General features: G+C 38.6%; 1 protein-coding gene across 6 annotated transcripts in view; it reads left to right on the forward strand.

The window, feature by feature from the left end:
* Positions 1-24,453, forward strand: part of GAB1 (GRB2 associated binding protein 1) — a 117,888-nt gene that overhangs the window by 72,827 nt on the left and 20,608 nt on the right. For 4 of the 6 annotated variants that reach the window (XM_046656134.1, XM_046656138.1, XM_046656135.1 and 1 more), the window contains exons 2-7: positions 5,874-6,168; positions 16,110-16,335; positions 16,704-16,784; positions 20,520-21,121; positions 22,368-22,453; positions 22,646-22,949. In XM_046656134.1, the coding sequence (XP_046512090.1) occupies positions 5,874-6,168; positions 16,110-16,335; positions 16,704-16,784; positions 20,520-21,121; positions 22,368-22,453; positions 22,646-22,949 (1,594 nt within the window). The remainder of the gene's footprint in view (positions 1-5,873; positions 6,169-16,109; positions 16,336-16,703; positions 16,785-20,519; positions 21,122-22,367; positions 22,454-22,645; positions 22,950-24,453) is intronic. The other 2 variants (XM_046656137.1, XM_046656139.1) reach the window with 1 other exon arrangement.

Below are 24,453 nucleotides of genomic sequence, written 5' to 3' on the forward strand. Positions count from 1 at the left end.
TTTTCACATGAATTTTGTTTAAAGTCGCTTTGCATATTTAGTTGTGAAGGTTTCTAGAGATCTTGTCCTTTGTGTCTTTTACCGCTCTGCAGGATTGGTGAGGCAGTGTACAACTTTCTGTGGGGCTACCAAGGCAGCAAGGATAAAAATAGGACAAACTTTAAGAATCCCAGATATTTTCAGATAACAAAGACTGATTTATTTGGGCCCATTTTATGCTCTGACAAAACATAGAGAAGCTTTTGTACTGCGATTAGCGAGGGTGCTGATGTCAGTTCTCTCGTCGAGCATCAAGCTTTATTCTGTGGCTAAATTGTGCTTTGTACCATAATCCAGAGAACCTTTGTATCTGCCTTATTAAAGTGTGTCGTTTATGTAATTGCTTTTGTTTTCCAGTCTAAGCTGTGCCAGACTCGATGAGAGTGACTCATTTTGTGACTGAGACAAACATTCACATTTGGATCATGTTAAAAATAAATAAATAAGTGGCAGGTGCTGCTTGGCTAAATTCTGTGTTTTAATGCTGTAATTTCCTGCTGTAAGGGTTCATCTCTTAGATAACGTCTACTCAGCCTCTGTAATCGCTAGCCCAATCCCTCTAGTGCACCTCAATCAGTTGCTGTTCATTTCTTGGCTATTTATTTTAGTTTCCAAGGGCCTTTTAAATTTTAACAATATCATTTCAACAGAGAAGCAAAGAAATGGATGGGGGAGCCGCAGTTAAGCAGAAAACAGAGAGCACACTTAAGCTATAGCAAAAGGACACAGTTTCATTTTGTTCCCCTTTTGTCAGTCTCCCTATGTGTTTTGTGCATGTGTAAAGCTGCCTTAGTTATGTTTACTTTATTATGTATATCTTCACTATTGGAGCTCTTTTTCTCAAGTGAAAGATGTTTTGAAAGCACACCTTTCTATTGAATGTGGCCCATATGTCTAATCTAATATTCTCAGAAATTTTACAACTTGGGGAAATTCTGTTTTTTTTACTGTACAAATATTTCTGTGTACCAGGCACGTGCTATGCATTGTGTATGTAATGGCAAATAAAGCAGACGCGGTCATTATCTTCATGGACTTGACAGTCTGCTAAGGGAGTCAGATGCTAAATAAACAAATACAAAGAAAAATTGAATTGCAAAATTACAAAAATCACTACATAGGTAAAATAGGGTCCATAGAACTGTGCCCTACTTTATATCGGGGGTGGTTGGGTTGAGGGTGGTCAGGGAAGGGAAGGCCTGAAGGTCAGAGCTGGCCTGACAAAGACTGGGGGAAAGAACATACCTGACTTAAGAAACAGCATGTGCAAAGTCTCTGAGGCAGGAAACAGTTTGGCATCCTATAAACCATATTATTAGAAGGGAGAAGTGACAATTGATGAAACTTGAGAGAAAAGACAGAAAGCTATATTAAGAAGATTATAGATGAACCATATAAGCACAGCAGTATGGCACTATTTAGTATAGGGGCAAATGACCCTCCATGCAGCCCAACAGCCTCTCAGAGCCTCACTGAAGTGCAGTCCAGAAACTGATACCCATAATACTTAGTGTGAGTCACTGGGGAATGGATGAATTATGTTTGATGAATTATGTAGTGAGAGGCATTTTAGAAAGATTTCCATGCAAGGCATTAAAGTTTTAAAAAGTCATTTCTGTATTTAAAGACCTTCATGATCTGGAGAAATCACTTACTAAAAGATGTAAGGCCTTGATGGCCCTGGATAGATGACATAATAGTATTTTTTCTTTTCTCTTTACTTCTCTATTACTTTTTCAAGCTTACTGCTTGATAGGGAGGTATCTGTAAAGGCATAATTTTACTAAGAGATGATGTTTATCTGTTTTGAAGTAAATAGATGTTATATCTTAACAGGTTTTCATAATCCAAAAACCAGTGCTAAAGTCATGTGCACTTAATGCTTTATGACTTTATGCCTTTTCAGTTTATCTAAAGCATCTGTAGAACACTACACTGTCTTCTCCTTCTGGACACCAGTTGTTTACTTTTTTCCTTTGAGCTGCTGTCGGATGGAGAAGTTCCTTTAAAATCTTGACAATATTAAAGACCTACATAATATTTTTAGGCCCTTGTGATTTTCCTATGAATCTTCTTGTTAAAGGATTGCGTAAGTTTTTCTATGAAGTGATGCCTGACCTTTTAGCAATAGTTGTGCAGATATTTTGCTAGGGTTGCAATATTCTCAAATATTTTCATTTATGGTATTTCTTCATAATTAGTAAACTCCTTGAGGGTAGAAATCATGAATTACCTACTTATATTTCTTCCCACAAGTACCTAGCACGGTATTTACAATATAATCAATAACTTTTTCACTGGTTAACTCATTGATTTACTTCTTGGTGTACCTAAATGTTCTTGAATGGATACAGTTTAAAGAATGTTTTAAAATATTAAACCTAAAGTCATCACCCAAGCTAATTCAGTTATCGGTACAGCTGTCCAAGTTATTTAAGACCAAATGAGCTGGTTTATGGGCAACTCAGGCCCCCTTAGTTTTCACTTTCTCTGTCTCTGCCTCAGATCATTATCATAGCTTCCTAGGACCTCCATCAGTGAACAAGTCAAAAATAGATTCATGTCAGAATTTATTATAAAATTTGGTGAAGATGGAGGCTGACACTAAACATCTGTTGGAGAAGCGTATGTGGATTGTAGTTAATCCTCCTTTCTCTCTGCTCACGTGTATTTATAGGATAAAATGAAGCAGTTTTTAGTTGACACTACAATGCTTCTTGTGTTACGTATGCCAAATTTTGTAAAACATAAAAAATGTAGAGACCCTATCATGGCATACTCGTATTGCTTTTGGTGATTATAAGTTTAGTAGATTTTTTTTTATAGACTGATATGTATGTTCATGAAGACATAGAAATAATGCTATGGGGAAATTGGCATATGTCATGTACCAACATCACAAGCATTCTTGGTCTGATTAGACCATATGCAGAGCACCAGACTCATATGCTACTATGAATACCGTTTATGAAAATGCCATAAGCATAAGGCTGTCATTACTCCAATTTGTCACTGAAAGAAACGTACTTTTTCAGGTTGTATACCTTTCCAGAACTAAAGGATTGAGTTGGTGCGACTGGTACTCATCATGTCTCCAACTGAACAAAAATGTACAGTGGCCATTAAGAATGTTTGATTCCACTGGGGTGCATCAATTGTCGTGTTTCTCAGTCTTTCTGCTTCCTGGAGCATGCTCTTTGGGTGATCTTTTCGAATGTTCAGTCTGGAGTACAGATGTCTCTTAGTAGGTGACCAAGACTTGCTAAAATTGGCCTCTTTTCCGTCTAGCCTACCGCCAGCTGAGGAAGAACTTCAGAAAGGAGAAAGGCGTGATTCTGTTTCTGAGCGTAGATGTTGCGTTAAAGTCTGCCGAAGCTGACTGGTTCAGTCATTTGGTTCAGCTTTTATTATGTGATCAGTGTAGATTTTAGGGAGGGTAATAGTAAAAGAATTTTAGGCTACTTCAGGCATAGTATGAAACTCAGAATTTACCAAAACTTGTAGAGAGAGGACATGGTGAGTTTGGTCCAGATGCAAATAAATGTTTGTTGGGAAGAGAAGGAGAAAGACTTAAAAACAGTTGTACCACGTGCTCAAGGATACAGATCTTATCTGTGCAGTCTTTGAACAACAGTCTGGCCAAGAAAAAGACACAGTCCATTTCTTTGCTTATATTCCAGGTCAGAAGCCAGGAAAGTTCCTAAATCCCTTTTGCCCCTCCCTACTCCTTCCTCCACAGCAAAAAAAAAAAAAAAGAGAGAGAGAGAGACTTACAGCTTAAAATATAAAGGAGTCTTTTGAAGAAGCACCTTCTGTGTATTCTTTATGTCATGATATTAAGGCATGAAAAACCATTGCTTTTAAAAAAGAATTGTGGTAAGATATACATAATGTAAGATTTTACCATTTTAACCACTTTTAAATGTACAGTTCAGTGGCATTAAGTACATTCACATTGTTGTGCAGCTGTCCCTACCATCCATCTCCAGACTTTTTTCATCTTCCTGAACTGAAACTCTGCCCATTAAACACTAACTCTCCACTCCCCCCTCCCCAGCCCCTGGCAACCACCATTCTGCTTTCTGTCTCAATGAATTTCATCACTGTAGGTGCCTCATATTAGTGGAATCAAACGGTTTTTGTCCTTTTTATGATGGGCTTATTTCACTTAGCATAATGTCTCACAGTTCATACATGTTATAGCATGTGTCAGAATTTTCTCCCCTTTTAAGACTGAATAATATTCCATTGTATGTATATACCACATTTTGTTTATCTCTTCATTCATCCGTGGACACTTGGGTCGCTTCCACCTTTTGACTGTTGTGAATAATACTGCTATGAACATGGGTGTACAAATACCTGTTTGAGACCTTGCTTTCAGTTCTTTTGAATATATACCCACAACTGGCACTTTTTGAGGAACTGCCATCCCGTTTTTCCACGGCAGTTGCACCATTTTACGTTCCCGCTAGCTGTGCGCAGAGGTTCGCATTTCTCCACATCTTGGCCAACACTTGTTATTTTCTGCTTTTTTTGATAATAGCCATCCTAATGTGTATGAAATGGTATCGCATTGTGATTTCGATTTGCGTTTCTCTAAGGCTAGTGAAGTCGAGCATCTTTTCACGTGCTTGTTGGCCATTTGTGTAACTTCTTAGGAGAGTCTTTTGCCCATTTTTTTAATTGAGTTGTTTATTTTTGTTGTCGTTAATCAGTTGTGGGTGTTTGGTATGTATTCTGGACATTAATCTCTTATCAGATATATGACTTACAGTATTTTTCCTCTTATTCTGTGAGTTGCCTTTTCGTTCTGTTGATCACGTCCTTCAATGTATAAAAGTTTTAAATTTTGATGTAGTCCAGGTCACGTATTTTTTCTTTTATTTTCTGTGCTCTTAGTGTCAAATCCAAGAAATCATTGCCAAATCTAATGTCATGAAGCTTTTCCCTATGTTTTCTTCTGAGAGTTTTATAATCTTAGCTCTTACATTGAGGTCTTTGATCCATTTTGAGTTAATTTTTATATGATGTGAGATATAAGAGTCCAACTTCATTCTTTTGTATGTGGGTATCCAGTTTTCCCAGCACCATTTGTTGAAATCACTGCTTTTTAATATTCAATAAAAACTAAATCTGCCACGACTGGAATGACCCACAACTAAAATATACAACTATGTACTGGGGGGATTTTGGGAGAAAAAGCAGAAGAACAAAAAGAAGATTGGCAACAGTTGTCAGCTCAGGTGCCAATCTTTAAAAAAATAAACAGAGGCCAGCCCCGTGGCCAAGTGGTTGGGTTCACGCGCTCTGCTTTGGCGGCCCAGGGTTTCGCCAGTTCGAATCCTGGGCAGGGACATGGCACGGCTCATCAAGCCATGCTGGGACGGCATCCCATATGGCACAGCTAGAAGGACCCACAACTAAAAACACACCACTCTGTACCTGGGGGCTTTGGGAGAAAAAGCAAAAATGAAATCTTTAAAGAAAAATTTTAAAAATAAATAATTACCTGCTCCAGGTTCTCCATCTTCTTTAAAAAAAAAAAAACTAAATCTTCGGTTTGCTGACTTGATATTGCATATCAATGTAGTATCTAATATTCTATTAGAAGATCTAATAGAAAATAATAAATATGTGTATATATACACACTATTAAGTTAATTGAGGCATCAGTAAACTTTGCTGGAGTGGTAGATTATTCTTTGGGAACAAAGAAAACATTGTGACTTTTTCTAGACAGTGCATTTGTGAAATTGGTTTGAGAAATGTACATCTTCTTGAAAAATGTCTCTCCAGTGAATACTACATGGATATTTTTGTTTTGTTCCCAGGCATGGAAGAGGAGATGGTTTGTGTTACGCAGTGGCCGTTTAACTGGAGATCCAGATGTCTTGGAATATTACAAAAATGATCATGCCAAGAAGCCCATCCGTATTATTGATTTAAATTTATGTCAGCAAGTTGATGCTGGATTGACATTTAACAAAAAAGAGTTTGAAAACAGCTACATTTTCGATATCAACACCATTGACCGTATTTTCTACTTGGTAGCAGACAGTGAGGAGGAAATGAATAAGTGGGTTCGTTGCATCTGTGACATCTGTGGGTTTAATCCTACGGAAGAAGGTAAGTTCCAGATTTTGTTATTCAACCCGAATTCTCCTTTATTACTACTTTTTTAGAACTCTTATAAAATTATTTGTTACACAATATAATATTTGTTTTATTTTTTTTTATAATATTAACAACATTTGGAAAAAGTACTAAACGCTTTAATCAGTTTGGGGAGAAACTTTTTATAGGTTTTAGAGAGACTTAACCATTATGGGGCACTGTCTAAATAAATGTCCTGAAAAAGAAGGTAACGAGAAGATATGCTTATTTCAGAGCATTTCCTGAGTTCCTATATAGATATTAAGTTGAACCTTGTAACACTGCTGATATTTGACTATTTTTGTCCTATTAAAAATAGCATTTTCAGATGACAACTTAATTCTCTAGGTATTATTTTAAAACCACATTAGATTATGAAGTTATGAAATAGCCAAGGCAACTATCAATACACATGAAAAGAAATGAGAATCAGTCACAAAGCATGATGAAAAAGTAACAAACAAATGAGTTTACTTAACACAGAAATCCTGAAAAGCGCATGGAGGAAAAGGGGGCTCAAAGTTTGGATGAGAAGTTGTGAAGAAAAGCTTCTCGGAGGAAGAAAAATTGTAAATTATAGGCTTTTGAAAGAAGTAGTACTTCTGCATAAATGAAAGGAGGGATGCAGAGCCCGGCAGGTTTAGGGGCGAGAGAGAGAAAGGACCTACAGGTGGACTAGAATTCTGCTTGAATGATAAAGGCAAGAGGAGAGGCTCTGAGATTTGGGGCACCTGTCCTGGGAAGAGCTGAGTGATTACAGGTCTCCAGTAGAGTTTTATAAGTGGAATTCCTCTTGAGATGCTTTTCTATAGCTTTCGTGACCACCTTTTCCCTGGCCGCTTCTCTACTTCTCCCTTTTTAGACAAACACTAAGAACCTATGTAGGCGACTCCAATGCAAAGATTTGTTGAGCCAAGAATCAGAAATAAAGGCAGCCTGAAGTCTTTGACCTTATCATCTTCATGGTTATACTCATGTTTACCAGTGTGTATTTCCAAGTATCTATATTTAGGAGTGCCGCAGAGTCAGTGACGCGGGGGGGGGGGGGGGGGTGGGAATTGTATTAACCATCAACATCAAATTTTGGATTAAAGTGAAACAGTAGTCATCTCTGATTAGCTCACGTGGCATGCTGTTTCCTCTCTGGCCAGTCAGCAGCCCAGGAGAAAGAACCTTCCAGGGCTGGGAGGGGCCAAGTGGGTCGGGGGAAACCCCTTGGTGAGGAACTCGAGAACGGACCGAGGGACCAGTCCTAAGAGGGAAGGAGGCGCCCAGTTTAGACAGGAGGCGCCTCATGAACTAGAGCTCGTCAACAGAGCTCTGCTCATTAAAAGCCTCAAGAAATTGCTTCGCGTGTGGAATTCAGGCTTCAGTTGTTTCTGTGAAGTTACTAAATATGTTCAGATTTTAAGTGGGCATAAGGGTATTACTTCTAACTCCAGTTAAACTCCTCTCCTTTCTTATTTGCAGATAGCATCTATATTCGAGTGCACTGGAGGATTTTAAAGTTAAAGTCACAAACCAGATAGCGCTCTTTTTAATAGTTATGTTAACAGCCACTCAGTGATGATCATTATCGGATTTAGATACCACATTAGTTTCATTATGCGATGGATTTTCAGTTAAAAAAATTGAAGTTGTCGTGTAAGTTTTCTGTTGATGTTGTCCTTATGCCTGCTGCCTTTTCAATTTAGAATTTGTTTTTGGGGACATACGGGCAGACTTCCGTCCCCCCTGGTTGCTTGTAGAGATTCAGCTGGTCTGAAAGACTAAGTCGTAGGTGTTCCTCTGTCTCGCTTCGTTTTCTTTATAATTCTTCTAAATATATTTACCGAAGGAAATGACGTGCTCTCTGAGAGGAGGCACATTCTTCAGTCCAGGAATATGAGTCTCTAATTTTTGGAAGCCCGTTTAGGGGTGGGTAGAGTTGAGAACTCCCAAAATAATAATTTCTAATGCTGAAGGGTCTCAGGTTAACTTTGCAGATTTTAAGGCGTGGAGTCTGGTCCGTTGGTCCACTTTAGAATGATTCCTATCATCCTGGAACTTGACGAACACCCAGTCAGCTCTGGGAAGCAGAAAAGTTTTGTCTGCTTTAGAAAATCGATTCATTAATTTACCAAAATTTGAGTTTGCCAGCACTCTACCAGGCTTTGGGCATTCACTCAACCAATATATATGAGGAGACTAGTTAGGGAGATAAATGGGAAACATTACAGACGTGGAACTGAGCATCTAGTGGGGGAGGATTCCATACCCAAAATAATTCATCACAGTTGTTGATAATTACAAGTTATATATGTGTGTGTGTATAATAAAATATATATTTTATTATGGTTATATATATTAAACTATGATACTGTGGGAGTGTGTAAATACAGTTCTTAGAGCTTACAGTCAGTCTAGCAGGAGAGACAGGCAAATTCTCTAGGAATTATGATACTGGTTGATAAGTGCTCGGCTAAAGAAAAAATAAATAAGCATGGATAGCAGCTCATTTAGTCTTAAGAAGGTCAGGAAAAGCGTAGGTCCTATTAAATGGCTCTGTGACTATAACTGATACGTACTGAGGACCTTTTTTTTTGTACTTAGCGGAACATTTTCATTGCTATTAGTAGTCAGAATCAGCCACAATGTCTGTTTTCACTTTATAAACTTACTGGTATAGGGAGGGGAGGAAGTTTCAAAACTTGAAAGCTACAGTGACCTTTTCAGTGGCAAAACTCCCAAATCCCTCTGAAACGTCTTAGAAATATATTTGCCTTGAGTGAAATTCTCAATTTGTGGACTTTTTATCTTCACAATACCCATAAAAAAAGGATGTTGTTAATCAAATTTGATGTATGTAATCTGAGTTAGCTACTAAGAACAGCTATGCTAATCGCAAATTGTTTTTATGTGTTCATTAAAACAAGCCCCTAAGGACTTCAATTTGCTAGTGCTTTCTAAATTTAGTTCATGAGCTGCATCTAAATGCAACTGCATTTTTTTTAAATTTTTTTATTAAGATTATGATCGTTTACAACCTTGTGAAATTTCAGTTGTACATTATCTGCATTTATTTTTTGAATTCTACAATTTAGATTTTTACGAGTTCATCCTGGCCGTCTCCCACATAGCCACAGTTAGAAGTGTCTTACTATCCTATGTTGAAGACTTGAGTTTCTTGGAATAAAGCAGCAAAAGATGAGCAGTCCTTCGTCGTGTAGTATCAAGGAGCCACAAAAGTACTTTATTTTACTCTGTAATTTTGGTTTTTGATGCATAGTAACAAACCTGCCAAAAGGCTTTGAAGTCAACCACTGTATTTGCTTATTCACTTGTAGTAGCTAACTTTGCTAGACGCCTTTTCTTAAAATCGCACCTGTAACGATTTGCATCAAATTCTAAACTGCAGAGAACTGTTATTATCCTTTGTGATCACATTCGTACAGTTTAATATGACAAGGTAAATATCAAAATGTCTTTGTTCTTCCATTAACTTTACTACCTGCTTTATATTCTCTTGCTTCCAAATAGATCACACCACCAATCACTAAATAATTGGGGTGTTTGGTTTTACCTGGATCTATCCCCTGAGCCCTGTGCTCTTCCCATTTCACAGGGCTGAATATGGCCCCACTCTTAGCTTAAAACTAATAACACAAAATGATTTTTCACTCTACTAGTGTCAGGCTAGACGTGGGAAGAAATAGACTATGCTTGGATATTACAGTCTGAGAAAATAACTATCCCCAATCCCTATGAGAATAACGCATTTTCTCCTGAAAACAAAAGGAAAGGGGAAAAATCTGACCTGTGTTTTGATTCCAGGAACCTCTCAAAATATCGTTACCATGTTATTTCCGCTGCCCCAGGTGACCACTGCTATTACTGAATACTCAGAATGCTGGCAGGCTGGATCTGTTTTTAAATTCTAGCACATTGAACTGTGTTCGGTTCCTATGAATGCTTTTATTTACGAGATTTGAGGGTAGAAACCAATTTCTTTTCTTTTTCTTCGAAATGGGCAGATTTATTTTTGTTTCTACACCGAGGTGGAAGCTGTTAAATCTGCTAAACAAGTGCCAGGAAACACAGCCTAAGAGCTGTACACAGCTAACCAGCTTGGCGCAGAGGCTTCTGGTCTAATTTCAGGATGCAAGATTACCAAATTGCCTCTTACCATCAGATGGGTTGTTTTTCTCAAAATCTCCAGATAATAGTGGCTTTTAAAAAATAGTGTGATCCTCTGATATTCTTCCCTTTAGAAAAGTAGATAAACTAACATGTAAGAATTTCCATATGCTCCCTTTCCTGTAAAGAAGTGCTTCTTAATTAGGGAACTTTTAGATTTCTTTTATTTACTTCTTAGTTCAGGTATAACTTACTATTTTGAAAGGCACAGATCTTAAGTGTACAGTTCAATATAGTTTTATATATTCATCTATATCTATACGTAGAAATAGAAGTCTGTGTAACTGCCACTCAGATCAAGAAACAGAACATTTCCAGTCCCCCAGAAGGTTTTCTCATGCTTCTTCCCAGTAAAAACCCAGAAAAAAAGCCTAAATGTAACTGTTATTTTGCTTCTATCACCATATATTAGTTTTGCCTATACTTGAACTTCGTAGAAATAAAACCATTGAGTCTGGCGTCTTTTTTCAATATTAAGTCTGAGAGATTCATGCTTGGAGCATGTAGTGGGAGTTCTTCATCCTATGTAGCCTTCCACTGTGTGACTATATCACAAATTATTGACCTGTTTGAACGTTGATGGACATTTGGGTTGTTTCCAGTTTCTAGTTAATACAAATAAAGCTGCTGTGAACATTCTTATATGTCTTTTGATGGACATGAATGCTTAGTTCTTCTGGATGTATACTCATGAGTGGAATGGCCACATCATAGGATAGCTTGAGTAGATTTAGTAGTTTTAGTTTTTCAAAGTTATTGTACCAGTTGCTTTCCTACTAGCAATGTATGAGACTTCCAATTACTCTACATTCTCACCAACGTTTGATATTGTTGGTCATTAATTTTAGCCATTCTAGTAAGTGTGGGATGGTGTCTCATTGTGGTTTGAATTTACATTTTCCTGAGGACCAGTTCAACCAGAGAGTTTGTTCTATTTTGTTTTGTTTTGTTTGATGATACATTTTCAAGCTACTGCCCCTGAGATCTTGATTCACTGCGTCTCCTGAGGTGGGGCCCAAGCCCCTAGATTTCTAAGACACCCACAAGTGATTCTGATGCCATGACCTCTCTGGATGAGAATTAAGGCGTTTGTCAGCAATTCCTAAGGTTTATTTTAAGTCTCCAAGAATGTTTTCACAGTCTAAGGAAATAGTCGTGACAAATTCCAAATAGTCGTGGCAATAGTCTTTTTATTTAAAAGATAAAAAATGTTCTACTTGAAACACATTAAATAGATTGGTCTATGATTAAAGGTCTTCAATTTTTTTTTTTTTTTGCCAATCTTCTTTTTTTTTTTCCTTCTTTTCTGCTTTATCTCCCCAAATCCCCCCAGTACGTGGTTGTATATCTTAGTTGCAGGTCCTTCTGCTTGTGGCATGTGGGGCACCGCCTCAAACATGGCCTGACAAGTGGTGCCATGTCTGCACCCAGGATATGAACCAGCGAAACCCTATGCCGCCACAGCGGAGCACTCGAACTTAACCACTCGGCCACGGGGCCGGCCCCAGGTCTTCAATATTTGATTAAATAATTTGAAGAAACTGCAGGTTGCTTCACTGAACATTGCAACCACTGCTGTTTCTTATTTGTACCTACTTGTTAGATTTACCTTTATAAAATATTCTTCCATAAAAAAATGGTGTATTCAGAAGTGAGAAGATAGTTATTTTAGCCTTAATGATAATGCATACTCTTTGTGGACTCTTATTTGCTAAATTAATTAAACATAGATTTGTTCGAAATGCTTCTCTTTACAGAAAAAAAATTCTATAACAGACTAGGTAAATCAGTAATCTATAGAAACAGAGTAACCTTAACCTATTTACCTTTAATTGTGAACATAAAGGTAAAACTTTTGCAATAGAAACCAACAAATATTCTATCAGCAAATGTAACGCGTCCTCCTCAGAGAGGAGATCTCATGTGTTCTCCTGACAGGGATGTGAGCAACACCACAGTTTATTACCACATGCTCGATGCTGTATGTTGTAGTTACAAAATCAGAGGACCTGTGCCTCAACTTTGAAATATTCTACCTTACCAATAAGAAAGAGTAGAATTGCTTCCCTGGCCTTAAGCTTTTGTGCCATTTGGTTAAAAAAAAAATTATTCCGAATGTTTACAGGCATCATCTGGGGACTCTAACTTCTGTGAGGGTCACTGCCACCAGGGCATTATGGTTCTAAATGGGGTAAAACTGTGCATTAAGCTAGGGATCATGTGGACCAATTTATTACTTGTGGTTCTCCTCTCATAATAATCTACGTCTCTTCACTGAAAGGTCGTTAAGGCTTTCCTTAGCAGTACTTATTGGCTTTCTAAGTAAAATTCAAGTAAGAGTTTGCTCCAGAGCTTATTAGGCCTTTAATTGGTGCCAATTATATTCCTCATACCTTCTGAATTAAGAGACAGGAAATAATTTTACGTACATAAGCAAACACTAAACTGATGCTTGGTTCTCAGAAACTTGGTACCAGCGTTACTTAGAAAGAGCAGTAAGTTAGAAACCCAAGTGAGGCAGAAAACAACCAGCACGGTCTGCTCAACTACCTGTAGCGTAGAATAGGGGCAAATCACGTCTTTATACCGTGGAACAGAAGTTTCTTTTTTCAGACGAGTTGATTAACTTTTGGCCAGAAATTTTATGTTGGAGAATATTTAGACCCAGAGCAATGCTTGCATTACAATATTCAGATCTGAGTATGTAGTCAAATTAACATAAGTAAAATAATCCCAAAGACAGTGGCTTTGAAGATAGCACCTTCTCTGAGCCAAAGTGGAAGAGCAGTGTCTGCTTCCCTTTTAAAGCCCTTTGTATGTCATGTTGTTTGGAATGGTTGGGCTTGCTTTTCATGGCTGCTTGAAGGACTTTTCTCTCATGAGGTTGCTAGTGAACATAATAGAAACTTTTCTCTAGTTCTTGCCTCTGAGAAGTATGTATCTCTTCCCATATTGTGAAGAAGATTTTTTTTTTTTTGTAAAGGAAACCTTTGAATCCCAGGCCTCTTTTCAGAAAATTCAGAGGATCTTGCAGCTATAAAGAGGCTAAAACAGTTTCGTCATTCACAGGTGGAAGAAATGGAAGGTTAAAATTAGATGGTCCCATTTTGTTAATACAGATGTGATTGCCTGGCTGGGTGATTTTTGTTTCCCGCTTAAGATGGATCACTCAGTTTATTTAGTTCTAGCCATCAAGTTTAGAAAAAATACTTAAGGAAAAGTATCTATAAAAACAAGTACCTGGGAAAGTTATTTTAGGAGTTAGAGTGGAAAACTGGAATTTATACTAATTTACATAGTGATATATATCCACTGTTTAGTTTCATTTTGATTTGGTCAGAACTCACAATTTAAGTAATGATACAATTTTGCGGTACCTCTATGGTAGAGGAAAGAAGTCTATAAAATATGCACTATGCTGGGCTGGCCCTGTGGCCAAGTGGTTAAGTTCGTGTGCCCCGCTTCGGTGGCCTGGGGTTCACCAGTTTGGATCCTGAATGCAGACCTACACACCGCTCATCAGGCCATGCTGTGGCAGCATCCCACTTAGAAGAACTAGAATGACTTGTAACTAGGATATACAACTATGTACTGGGGCTTTGGGGAGGGGAAAAAAAAGAGGAAGATTGGCAACAGATATTAGCTCAGGGCCAATGTTGCTCACCAGAAAGCATAGAAGAAACTTCCTTATTCAATTAAAAACAAAATGCACTATGCTTGTGAATACAACCAGTAGGATACATTAATTGCTTTCTGATATCTTTGCTTTTTTTCCTCAATGTTGTATATATTTTTCTTAAACTCCTCTTTAAAAGGTAAATATTTTTCATAGTTTTCTGAAGTTTAACAAGCCACCAGGATTTACTCTGAGTCACTGGTTAATCTACGGCATTTGAAATCCACCTAAATAAATCTCTGTATATTTGCAACTGAATCAAAACAGTGAACCATTTCCTAGGGTACCTTATATACACTATTTATAATCGACAGCTAGTAGACCTGAGGTGTTGGAATTTCCACTGAAATTATGGATTTGTGTTATATAGACGTCCAAAAGTTCATTTTTTAATTCTCATTATTTTCTGTACTTTTAATAAATAAGAAAGAATTAATTAATTAACTCCTGGTGTAAAGTGTTAGATTTTGTTAGATGAGCTTGTATGAAGACTCTCCATTGCATGCAGCATAATAAAAGTAAAACGTTAAAAATTAGTTCAACTTCTATTTACTCAGGCCAAATTTTCCAACTGAAAGAAGTTTTCAAATGTAATTAGCATCTAGTAGGGCTCACAAATTTCTTGAAGAGCAAATTCCAAATTGCACATGCAGGTGAACGGGTCTTGCAGATTTGGGAGTGCCCCTTGCTTTAATTTCTTCCAACCTGACATAAAGTGCTAAGTGAGTTTCTGCTGGATAAATGAAACATTTTCGAGCATCTACCGCATGTAAGGCACAGTGAAGTGTAGGAGTCCTGATCCTTTTTGTTTGTTTTTGGGACCCACAATTAAAGATAAACTGTTATATTTAGCCATGTTAGTGCGTTACTATTCAAGCTTTAAAGTTAGGATCTGAACTTCTGTGCCTACGAAGAAGAGTTATAAAATGAGCTACGTAAACTTTGCTGTGGTGCATAAAGCTGAAAACATGAAGACGTTATCAAAAGCATGTGAACTTACTCTGTAGTATCTGGAGAAGTCAGAACTGACATGTAGCTCCTCCCTGGTGAATTCACAGGCCAAATGACCTGCATTTGATTCCATTTGGTAGAATATACTAACTCCCTTACCGTTTTGTAGCATCTTTTAGTAAGATTTTGTTGTGAAAATTGCAGTTTCAACCTAACATTTTTGTTCTAATATAAACAGACAATAAACATGTTTGTTTATTCATATACAAGTATTTACCCTTTTTTGGATTTATAGCCTTGTATTCCTAACCAAACTAACAGAATTTTTCTTCTGGGCCGTTAAAAATTTACTTGGTTGTGTCAAAGATTACAGTGGGATTTTATTTCTAGGTTTTCAACTTGTTTTCAAATTACTTCATTCTACACAGTATTTTCGTATGTCTTCTCAGAACATGGTTAAATGCCTAATAAATTACTCCTTTACTTGCTGACCCCTTTTGGATGAAAATAGTACAGAAATCCAATAAATGGCAAATGAAGCTATGAGCTGAGGGGAGAGGTGACGCCTTAAAGAAAAGCTCTTTCCCTGACTGTGAATCCCGGAATTAGAAATTTTTCTCCCTAGTCAGCCGAGAAGTGGAAAGAAAAGAATGGACAGCAAAATAAACATGGGGTGAGGAGTGACCCTGGTACTCCCAGCCCCTGGGCCTACAGATGCCGTATAGTAAAATGGGTCTCCTGGGAAGGCTGGCTCGGTTTAGGAAGCACCTTGTTTATTGTCATGGAAAAAAATCTGCCTCTTGTGCCGAGGTTATAGAACATCTTCATTTGCAGGAGCCTCAAAACTAAAGGCTGTTCAAGGCAAGGTTAACCATGGCTTATTTGGAGCCCGGGAAGGAAGAACTGTACTCTTCAGATCTTTTTGACAAAAACCAGTTATTTCCGGTATAAGTGTTGCCAGTTAGATAGTATTTGTTTTAACTGACTTTGCCGTGGTTTGTCCTGTTATTGTGTGTTTAAACGACTTATCTCCAAACTTTCCAGTAGCTTTGTTTAAGAACAAAATTCTTAAAATGGGATAGACCATGACAGTTATACTTTGGTGTTGCAGATCCTGTGAAGCCATCTGGCGGCTCCTCACAAGCACCAGTGGATTTACCTTTGGCTATAAATACAGCACCACCATCCACCCAGGTGGATTCCTCCTCGGCTGCTCTGCCTCCTCCGTATCAGCTCATTAACCTTCCACCACATCTGGAAACTCTTGGCATCCAGGAGGATCCTCAAGACTACCTCCTGCTAATCAACTGTCAAAGCAAGAAGCCTGAACCCACCAGGTAAATTGAATATGCCTGTGCGTGTGTATGTGCGTGTGTGCGTGTGTGTACATTTAGGAATTTTACCTTTAAACTTTTTTAGCCCAAACTTGGAGGTTTAAAAGAAACCATCTTTATAGGCTTGTATTATAGGCTAATATTTCAGGTTTATATTCCTCCACTAATGATTTCTGATATTCAGGAGATTTCATTGAAGAAACACATTCTCTGCCATTTTTGGCAAAGAACACTTGAACCTACAAGGCTCTTTTGGAATCTGTCTCCTGTTGTATAGTCTTTGTTACAGACTCACAGTGTTACTTGCTTAACAGATTTCACTGATTTATAAATGGTGATCTTGCTCCATTTCTTATGTGATTGTAAACCAGCCAAGGGTCATCTTTTGTTTCTGAAGAAGGAGAGGAATATCTACTCCTAGAAGATTTTGAAAGCAAAACGAGTCCATTGCAGTGAGTGTGTTGTGGTTGCTTTGGATCTGTGTGAGAAATTAATCATACAGGTAGAATCCCAATATAGCAAATTCTATGGAATATACAAATTGAGTTTTAGTGAAATTTGATGAAATCGAATATATTGCTAAAAACCATGAAACTTTGGAATCTTCATACCTAGCAGTGAAGTAGAGCTTGCCCCAAGGCTTGACTTCACAGATTTTTTTTTTTTTGATAATGATTTTATTTTTTCCTTTTTTCTCCCCAAAGCCCCCCGGTACATAGTTGCATATTTTTTAGTTGTGGGTCCTTCTAGTTGTGGCATGTGGGACACCGCCTCAGCATGGCTGGATGAGCAGTCCCATGGCCGCGCCCAGGATCCGAACCGGCAAAACCCTGGGCCACCAAAGTGGAGTACATGAACTTAACCACTCGGCCCCAGGGCTTCACAAATTTTTAAGTAGAAGGAAGTATACGGATTTCAAGGCTTGACCAGAGGTATCATAAAAGCCTTTCCTGAGTCCTTGGTTTCCCTGTCGGCTCCATGTCTGCTCTCACAACCCTCTCTTCTTCTAAGCTGTAAAATATTTTAATTTGATCATTCTTGTCACTTGATGTTGGAAGGCTTAAGGTAACAGAGTTGGAGCCAGAAAATGATGACCAGGAGGCCTGTCTCTGCCATTAATAGCCATATGCCAACTAGTGGTTTGGGGTATATTTATTATCTAAATTTGCAGATGAAAGTGGGGGTGAATTGCATAGGAGATCTGAAAGATATTTTTTAAACGGGGTTATTAGATACTAAACATTTGTATAACAAAAGCGGTTTTTTTCATGTAGAAAGTGACTGTTACTGGCCTAGGATTGTACAAAGCACTTATTCAAAAATTTTTATATAGAATGTATTAAGATCCACAAATTAGTTTCTGTGAACCATTCCTTGAGATAATGAAAACAGCTCACAAACATTCCAAAGATGGGTTTCTATATATTTGTTGTAATGGGATTTTACCTGTAAGAGCAAAAAAGAAAATTTATAAATCAACACTAGTTAATAATATCAAATTCTAACTTGATTTTGCTTGTTTGGTGTGAGTATTTAAAATTACACACTTGCAAATTTGTTACCTATGCTACTAACTAAGATTTTATTCTATGGAAATTCACAATTATTTTTCACTATCAACTTTTTAAAACCAACTGCTAAGTGACAGTTTTCAGTACCTTTCTTTGCATATAGTATTTTACGTTGATCTCACTGGTGTCACCGCTTTCCTGTCGTAGTTGAAATTATACTTAAAATCATTGCTCAGGTATATTTTGTGTCTAGATTTTGCAAAAGTGACAGTTAAATATTTGTGAAGTCCCCACTATGTGCCCACGTTTTGCTGGTTGCTATGAAGCTTCAAAACTAGTTATATAAGATCCAGCCCCCTCAGATACAGTTGCCTTCAGAGTTTATAAGTAAAGCTTATAAAGAAGTCAAAGCCTGCAAGCACTAAGTGTTTATATATATGAGAATTACCTTGCAAACTCTCATTCACCCTGCGAGAGTCAGCTCAGACATGTGCTTCTCCTGGAAAAATTCCCCCAAACTCCCAGCCTGGATTAAATGCCTCTCTCGGTTTTCGTAGCATACTAGTTGTGCCTCCACATCTCTATTTTGTCACACAGTTGGAAATACCTTGATATTTGTATTTATTCTCCACTAAACTGTAAGATAGTCAAGGACAGGAAACTTACTTCTCATGGTACCTCTAGATTGTCTTAACTCACGTGTTTGAATTACATGAAGTGAAAATTTTAGACCTTGTGTATGTGCATTAGAAATTCGGAGAAGGGACAGTGCAAGTGTTTTTAAAATGGAGGGTGAGAAGCTTCATAGGAGACACTTGGTTGGTGAGAGAAAAGGAGACATCATTAGTAATTTGTGTAAGAATGGCTTGAGGGAAAGGAGAGGTGAGAATGAGAGAGGTGGGAGGAAGACAGAGGAGTAGAGCCTTCTCAGAGGGTTTGATGTGGGGACTAGTAGAACATAACATAGGACATATAAGGTGGAGCCAGGTTATTAGTAGCCTCAATGCAAAGTGAAGTAGTTTGTGGGATTTTTTATAGTTTCCACAGCCTGTAGGGACCCTCAACAGGATTTTCTCTGAGTAGGTGAGTGATATGAAAACTGTGTTTTGAAAATGTTGATCTTCCAGCAGTATAGCAGGATGGTCCATGGATGGATTGGAAAAGGGAGAAAGTGGAGGAAAGGAGCCTACTTAGGAGGGTTCAGTGGTGTAGATCTCAGCAGAGACACAGGCCTGAATTTGAGGTAGTGACAGTGGGAATAGAGCGGAGGAATAGATACTTGGTTAGGAGGAAGGCCTTTGTTTGTGCCTGAGTGATGGTGTAGAGCAAAGAGAATCAAAGCTGATTGGGTTTTGAGCCTAGAGAATCTGCATAAAGACATTTCTTTTAATGACAAGTCAGAAAGGCAATCGATTTGAGAAGTAAGTTGAGTTTGGTTTGATACTCATGAGCAAGGTAATACTGGGTCACCAAGTAGAAATATATCTGAACACTTTGAAAATGTGGAACTCAGAGTTTGGTGAGAAGATGGGAGTTGTCAGCATTCAGTGGAAGGTAAGGTCATGAGAAAGGAGGATTTTTTTAATGGTGTGTGCGGTAAAGAATTGGAGGACTGAATGCTGTTGGCCATTCCCAGTTGGAGAGACCGGACGAAGGAGCCAGTCAATGAAACAAGGAAATAATCAGTGAGGGAGAAGGAAAACCACGATATGGCGATATGGGTTCTCTGATACCAGAGGGGGAAAGTTTCAGTGAATAAATGTAATACACAGTGCCAGATGTTACTAAGGAAGCAGAGAAGATAAGCCCTTAAAAAAAAAAAACTATCACGAGTTATTTTTTTAAATATTAAGTTCCTACAGGACTTTGGCCAGACACTTAGTCGTTACGGTATCTTGTTTAACATTAAGGAAGCGCGAGTATGCCAGTGTGGTTAGCTTCATTTTGGCTTGTACCCAAATTTTGTGATACCACAAAATGCAGAGACTGAAAATGTACCCAAAGTATGAAATAGACTCTAATGAGATTCCTCCAGGTTGAATACTGTTTGGAGTTGGCTAACTCTCTGGCTTGTACTTTGATCCTCTATAGGATTGGCTAAATGTTTATTAAAGGAAATTAGTAGAAAGGAAGATACACAAAGCCTGTCAAACCGCCACCTCCTTGTAGATCACATTGAATTTCTTCACTACCAGGTGATCATTACACTTTCAGTTTTACAGAACAACACATTTGCCACAGGTGGGCTTAAGAGCAATGGATCAACTTGACAAACTGTGTTGGCACGAGGGTTTTGCATGCTCGTCAGAGGAAATGCTATTCCTTGTGTCTATGCCTTAATCATTTACCTTTCTCAGAGTTTTGTACCCTTCTAATTCCAGTGCTTCAGGGATCGCAGTTTTATGTGTGGATTTAATAAGTGGAGTTGGGGGTGTGGGCAGGTGCAAGACAGGAATTAGGGAGAATGCTTTTGGTGGTTTTGTGGTGGCGGTTTTGTTGTCTGGTATATAATCATAGAAACTAAGGAAGATTCATGCTTTAAATCTTATGGATCACACAAAAAAATATAATGAAAAAAAGCCATGTGTTTTGATTGCTAAGCTATAAATATATTTATTAGAATTTAGACTTATGTCTTTACCATGTTTTATTTTGTCATTAACAATTTTTATTTAGAACACACGCTGATTCTGCCAAATCCACCTCTTCTGAAACAGACTGCAATGATAACGTTCCTTCTCATAAAAACCCTGCTTCCTCCCAGAGCAAACATGGAGTAAATGGCTTTTTTCAGCAGCAAATGATGTATGACTCTCCACCGCCTCGTGCTGCATCTGTTTCTGTAGACTCGAGCCTTTATAACCTGCCCAGGAGTTATTCCCACGATGTTTTACCAAAGGTGTCCCCATCGAGTACGGAAGCCGATGGAGAACTGTATGTTTTTAATACCCCATCCGGGACATCGAGCGTAGAGACTCAGATGAGGCATGTGTCTATTAGTTATGACATTCCTCCAACACCTGGTAATACTTACCAGATTCCACGAACATTTCCAGAAGGAACCTTGGGACAGACGTCAAAGCTAGACACTATTCCAGATATTCCTCCACCTCGGCCACCGAAACCACATCCGGCTCATGACCGATCTCCTGTGGAAACGTGCGGCGTCCCACGCACGGCCTCAGACACTGACAGTAGTCACTGTATCCCTATAGCAGGGGTGCCGCCATCTCGTAGCAATACCATCTCCACCGTGGATTTGAACAAGCTGCGAAAAGGTCAGCTCTAGTTGGCTTCTACTATGTTAGAGGTTAATGATAGAAAGTCTGTTTTTCTGACTATGTGTTCTTTTAAGCACACTATGATGTGAAATGAGAGTCCCTTTTTTTCTTCAGCCCCGCAGTTACTTACTCATGTAGTGAAGATATCAGAGTCTCAGTAGATCCCTGGATGGGTGTTTGTGTGTGCAACGTGTGCCTGGGTGCATGTTCTGCTGGAAGGGAGGAAAGAGTTGGCATTTTCATCCCTGGAGAAGTATGGCCTTAGTAATACCTTCCTGCCTCAGGAAGTGTGCACCCATGTCTCCCACTTTCTGTATATCCTGGGCGGTTAGACCCTCTGATAGGGCAGAGGAGCAGGAAATGGACCAGCCGCAAAGCCCCTCCGAGTCATACCTTTTCCTGTGTGTATGCCATTATGGCCGCTTCTGTGTCACATCTGTTGGGCTCCGTTTCCTTCCTTCCTAGATAAGCAATTTTTATATTTTGTCTAACAGGTGATATTCAATTCAAGTCAAGCCATTCTGAGTTTTGTTTGCTTGGTTTTATTTATTTTTAAAGGTCTGAGTCTTCTCTCTATCCTTAACCATTTCACTTATTCCTATACCCTCTCACATATACTCATACTAGAGCCTGCCAAAAGTTACAGACCTCGAGAAGGGAAAAATCGAGTCCGCTTTATACTCTTGAGATTCTTCAAGTCCTAAAAACAGAAAGGCAAAGTTTAAAATGCACATACTCTAAAAACTGTGTGCTAATGTTTCTCTCTTTTGGGGTAGAGTTATCCAGCTGTCTTAGAGAAGAGAAAGATTTAAAACTTCATGAATAGTACTTGTACCAATACTTATTTAACCATTCAATACCAGTTTCCAACTCCCTTCTTGAAGTAGCTGTATAATCTGGTTGTAAGTTACTAACATACAAGTTAGGCCCAAGGTGGTGCAAAAGATGAGAAAATAGAAATATTTCTTTTCTCTATCTTTAGATAATTCACCTCATCACAGGCTTAGACATCCACTCACTGTCATGATCAGTTAACTGGTGCTCTTGGCATATGAGTGAGTGTCTGCATTCTCTAGTGGTTTAATGTGCCAATTCAAGATATTCTGTGAGCATCCTTTTTAAAATCTGTATGTCTGCATGTTCCTGCGTGCTTGTGTGTGAAGAAAGAGAATAGGTCAATCCTGATTACCCAGAGAACTGGGAAAGCTAGGAAGAAATGTTGATCGTTTGTTCTCTATTTTAGATGCTAGTTCTCAAGACTGCTATGATATTCCACGCACATTTCCAAGTGACAGATCTAGTTCACTTGAAGGCTTCCATAACCACTTTGTAAGTATAATTGACCTCGGCATCATCAACTGTATTTCATTGTCAAAATCTTCGTGCTTAGTGCCCTGAGACTAAATGAGATGTTGTAATAAAAGTCCCTTCACATCCATATGAATAGGTGTGACTTAAAATTGCGTTTTCCTGTTTGACAATAGTTTTGTTTATTAAAAGAAATGTGTGTGTGTGTTTTAGAAAATCAAAAATGTATTGACGGTGGGAAGTGTATCAAGTGAAGAACTGGATGAAAATTATGTCCCAATGAATCCCAACTCTCCGCCACGACAACATTCCAGCAGTTTTACGGAACCAATTCAGGAAGCAAACTATGTGCCAATGACCCCAGGGACGTTTGATTTTTCTTCATTTGGAATGCAAGTTCCCCCTCCTGCTCACATGGGCTTCAGGTCCAGCCCAAAGACCCCTCCCAGAAGACCAGTTCCTGTTGCAGACTGTGAACCACCCCCCGTGGATAGGAACCTCAAGCCAGACAGGAAAGGTAAGGGAAGCCTGGCATAGCAAAAGAGTCGGGGTTGCCAGTTTAGATCTGCGTTCAAGTGTCCTTAAATCCAAAACAGAATTGGGACTAGAAATTCAGGAGCATGTCATATTACCTTAGTTATCAACTTCTTTAAGTAAAGCAATATGGCTACTTATAGATTAATAATTATTATATGTTGATGCCCAGGTGAGATTTTTAAGTCTTCTGTCTCTGGAGCAGAAGTTACAAACCGAAATACTGAAAAGGATTGGCAGGCAAGAGGAGAGAATTAGGAGAAACTAGAATGCCCTTGCCCCATCTCAAAGGAGTAACGAACTGCTCCTTGGCTACAGTCCTTTGTTGACTTGTGAAAATAATATGGGCCTGTACAGGCAAATCTTCTCTTCTATCAAGAGAAGCCAGAAATTTCAGATTTTATATGTATTATGTTTTGATTTTTAAGTTCTGTCAGACAATTTAATTATTAAAAATATACATATATTGCAGACCAAACCAAACACTTCTGTGAGCTAGACATGGCCTTTGGCTGCTGTTTTGTCACCTCTTCTCCAGAGTATATAATGTCAAATCTGACCTGAGATGATTAATGCACTGGGCATAATTCTTTAAGAACAGTGAGGTTGCTTCTATAATCTCTCCATTCTGTTCCTATAACAACTTCTTAAAAGTGATCCTGCCTTTGCTGGGGTATAAATAGATGCTTCTAGTCTATTCTTTCATACTGGCCTTCATAAGTAATGTTAAATTCTAAGGTAGCATGGTCTGTTAAGAACTCAGTGTGAAAGAACCTTTTGAGCCAAATTGGCAGTGGGCACCCAAGTTTGAGTGGTTAAATCCAGACAACTAGCTGTGTCGCAGCATGCTGATAGTGTGACTTAATCTCCACAACCAAAGAAGTTGGTATATTGGCTGTGTGGTGAGCGGCGCCATTTCTGGGCAGTTGAGCAGATTTGGAAAGTCTCGTGCTATATTTAGCTTTTTAAGAGCATGTGATGTTTGTGTAAATTTCTCATTAACCTGGGCTTAGATCGTTATTCATTCTACCTGAGTGCCAGCTGTGAGGAACAGAGACTGAGACTCACTCTGAATGTCTTAAGAAAATGAGTTTTGTTTCGTTTTGCTTTTAAGTAAATAAGGCTACCCCTGTGCTGAAACGAGAAAGTTGTGTGGGACTGAGGCACACTGGGGAGTGTCACTTTGTCCTGCTCTCTCTGCATTTCTGTCCTAAGGGAGGTCTTTGCATCTGCTTGGTTCTCTCTCACATTCTTCTCTTCTGTTTAACTGCGTATCCTCTCCTTTATGTGGTTTCTGCTATCTGAGAGCTTTGGCCTGCAATGCCCCTTGGTGGCCTCGATTCTGCCTCGTGGCTCCTTTTTATGTGTCCTTATGTAGCCTCCACATCTGTTGCTAATCGCCTCGTTCATTACTTACTCACTTCAGATTGTGCAGAGAGAATTTGATTGGTCTCATTTGTCTTTTCACACCAGGCAACATGGTAGAT

This window comes from Equus quagga, chromosome 3 (assembly GCF_021613505.1).
Source record: "Equus quagga isolate Etosha38 chromosome 3, UCLA_HA_Equagga_1.0, whole genome shotgun sequence".
Taxonomy (NCBI): domain Eukaryota; kingdom Metazoa; phylum Chordata; class Mammalia; order Perissodactyla; family Equidae; genus Equus; species Equus quagga.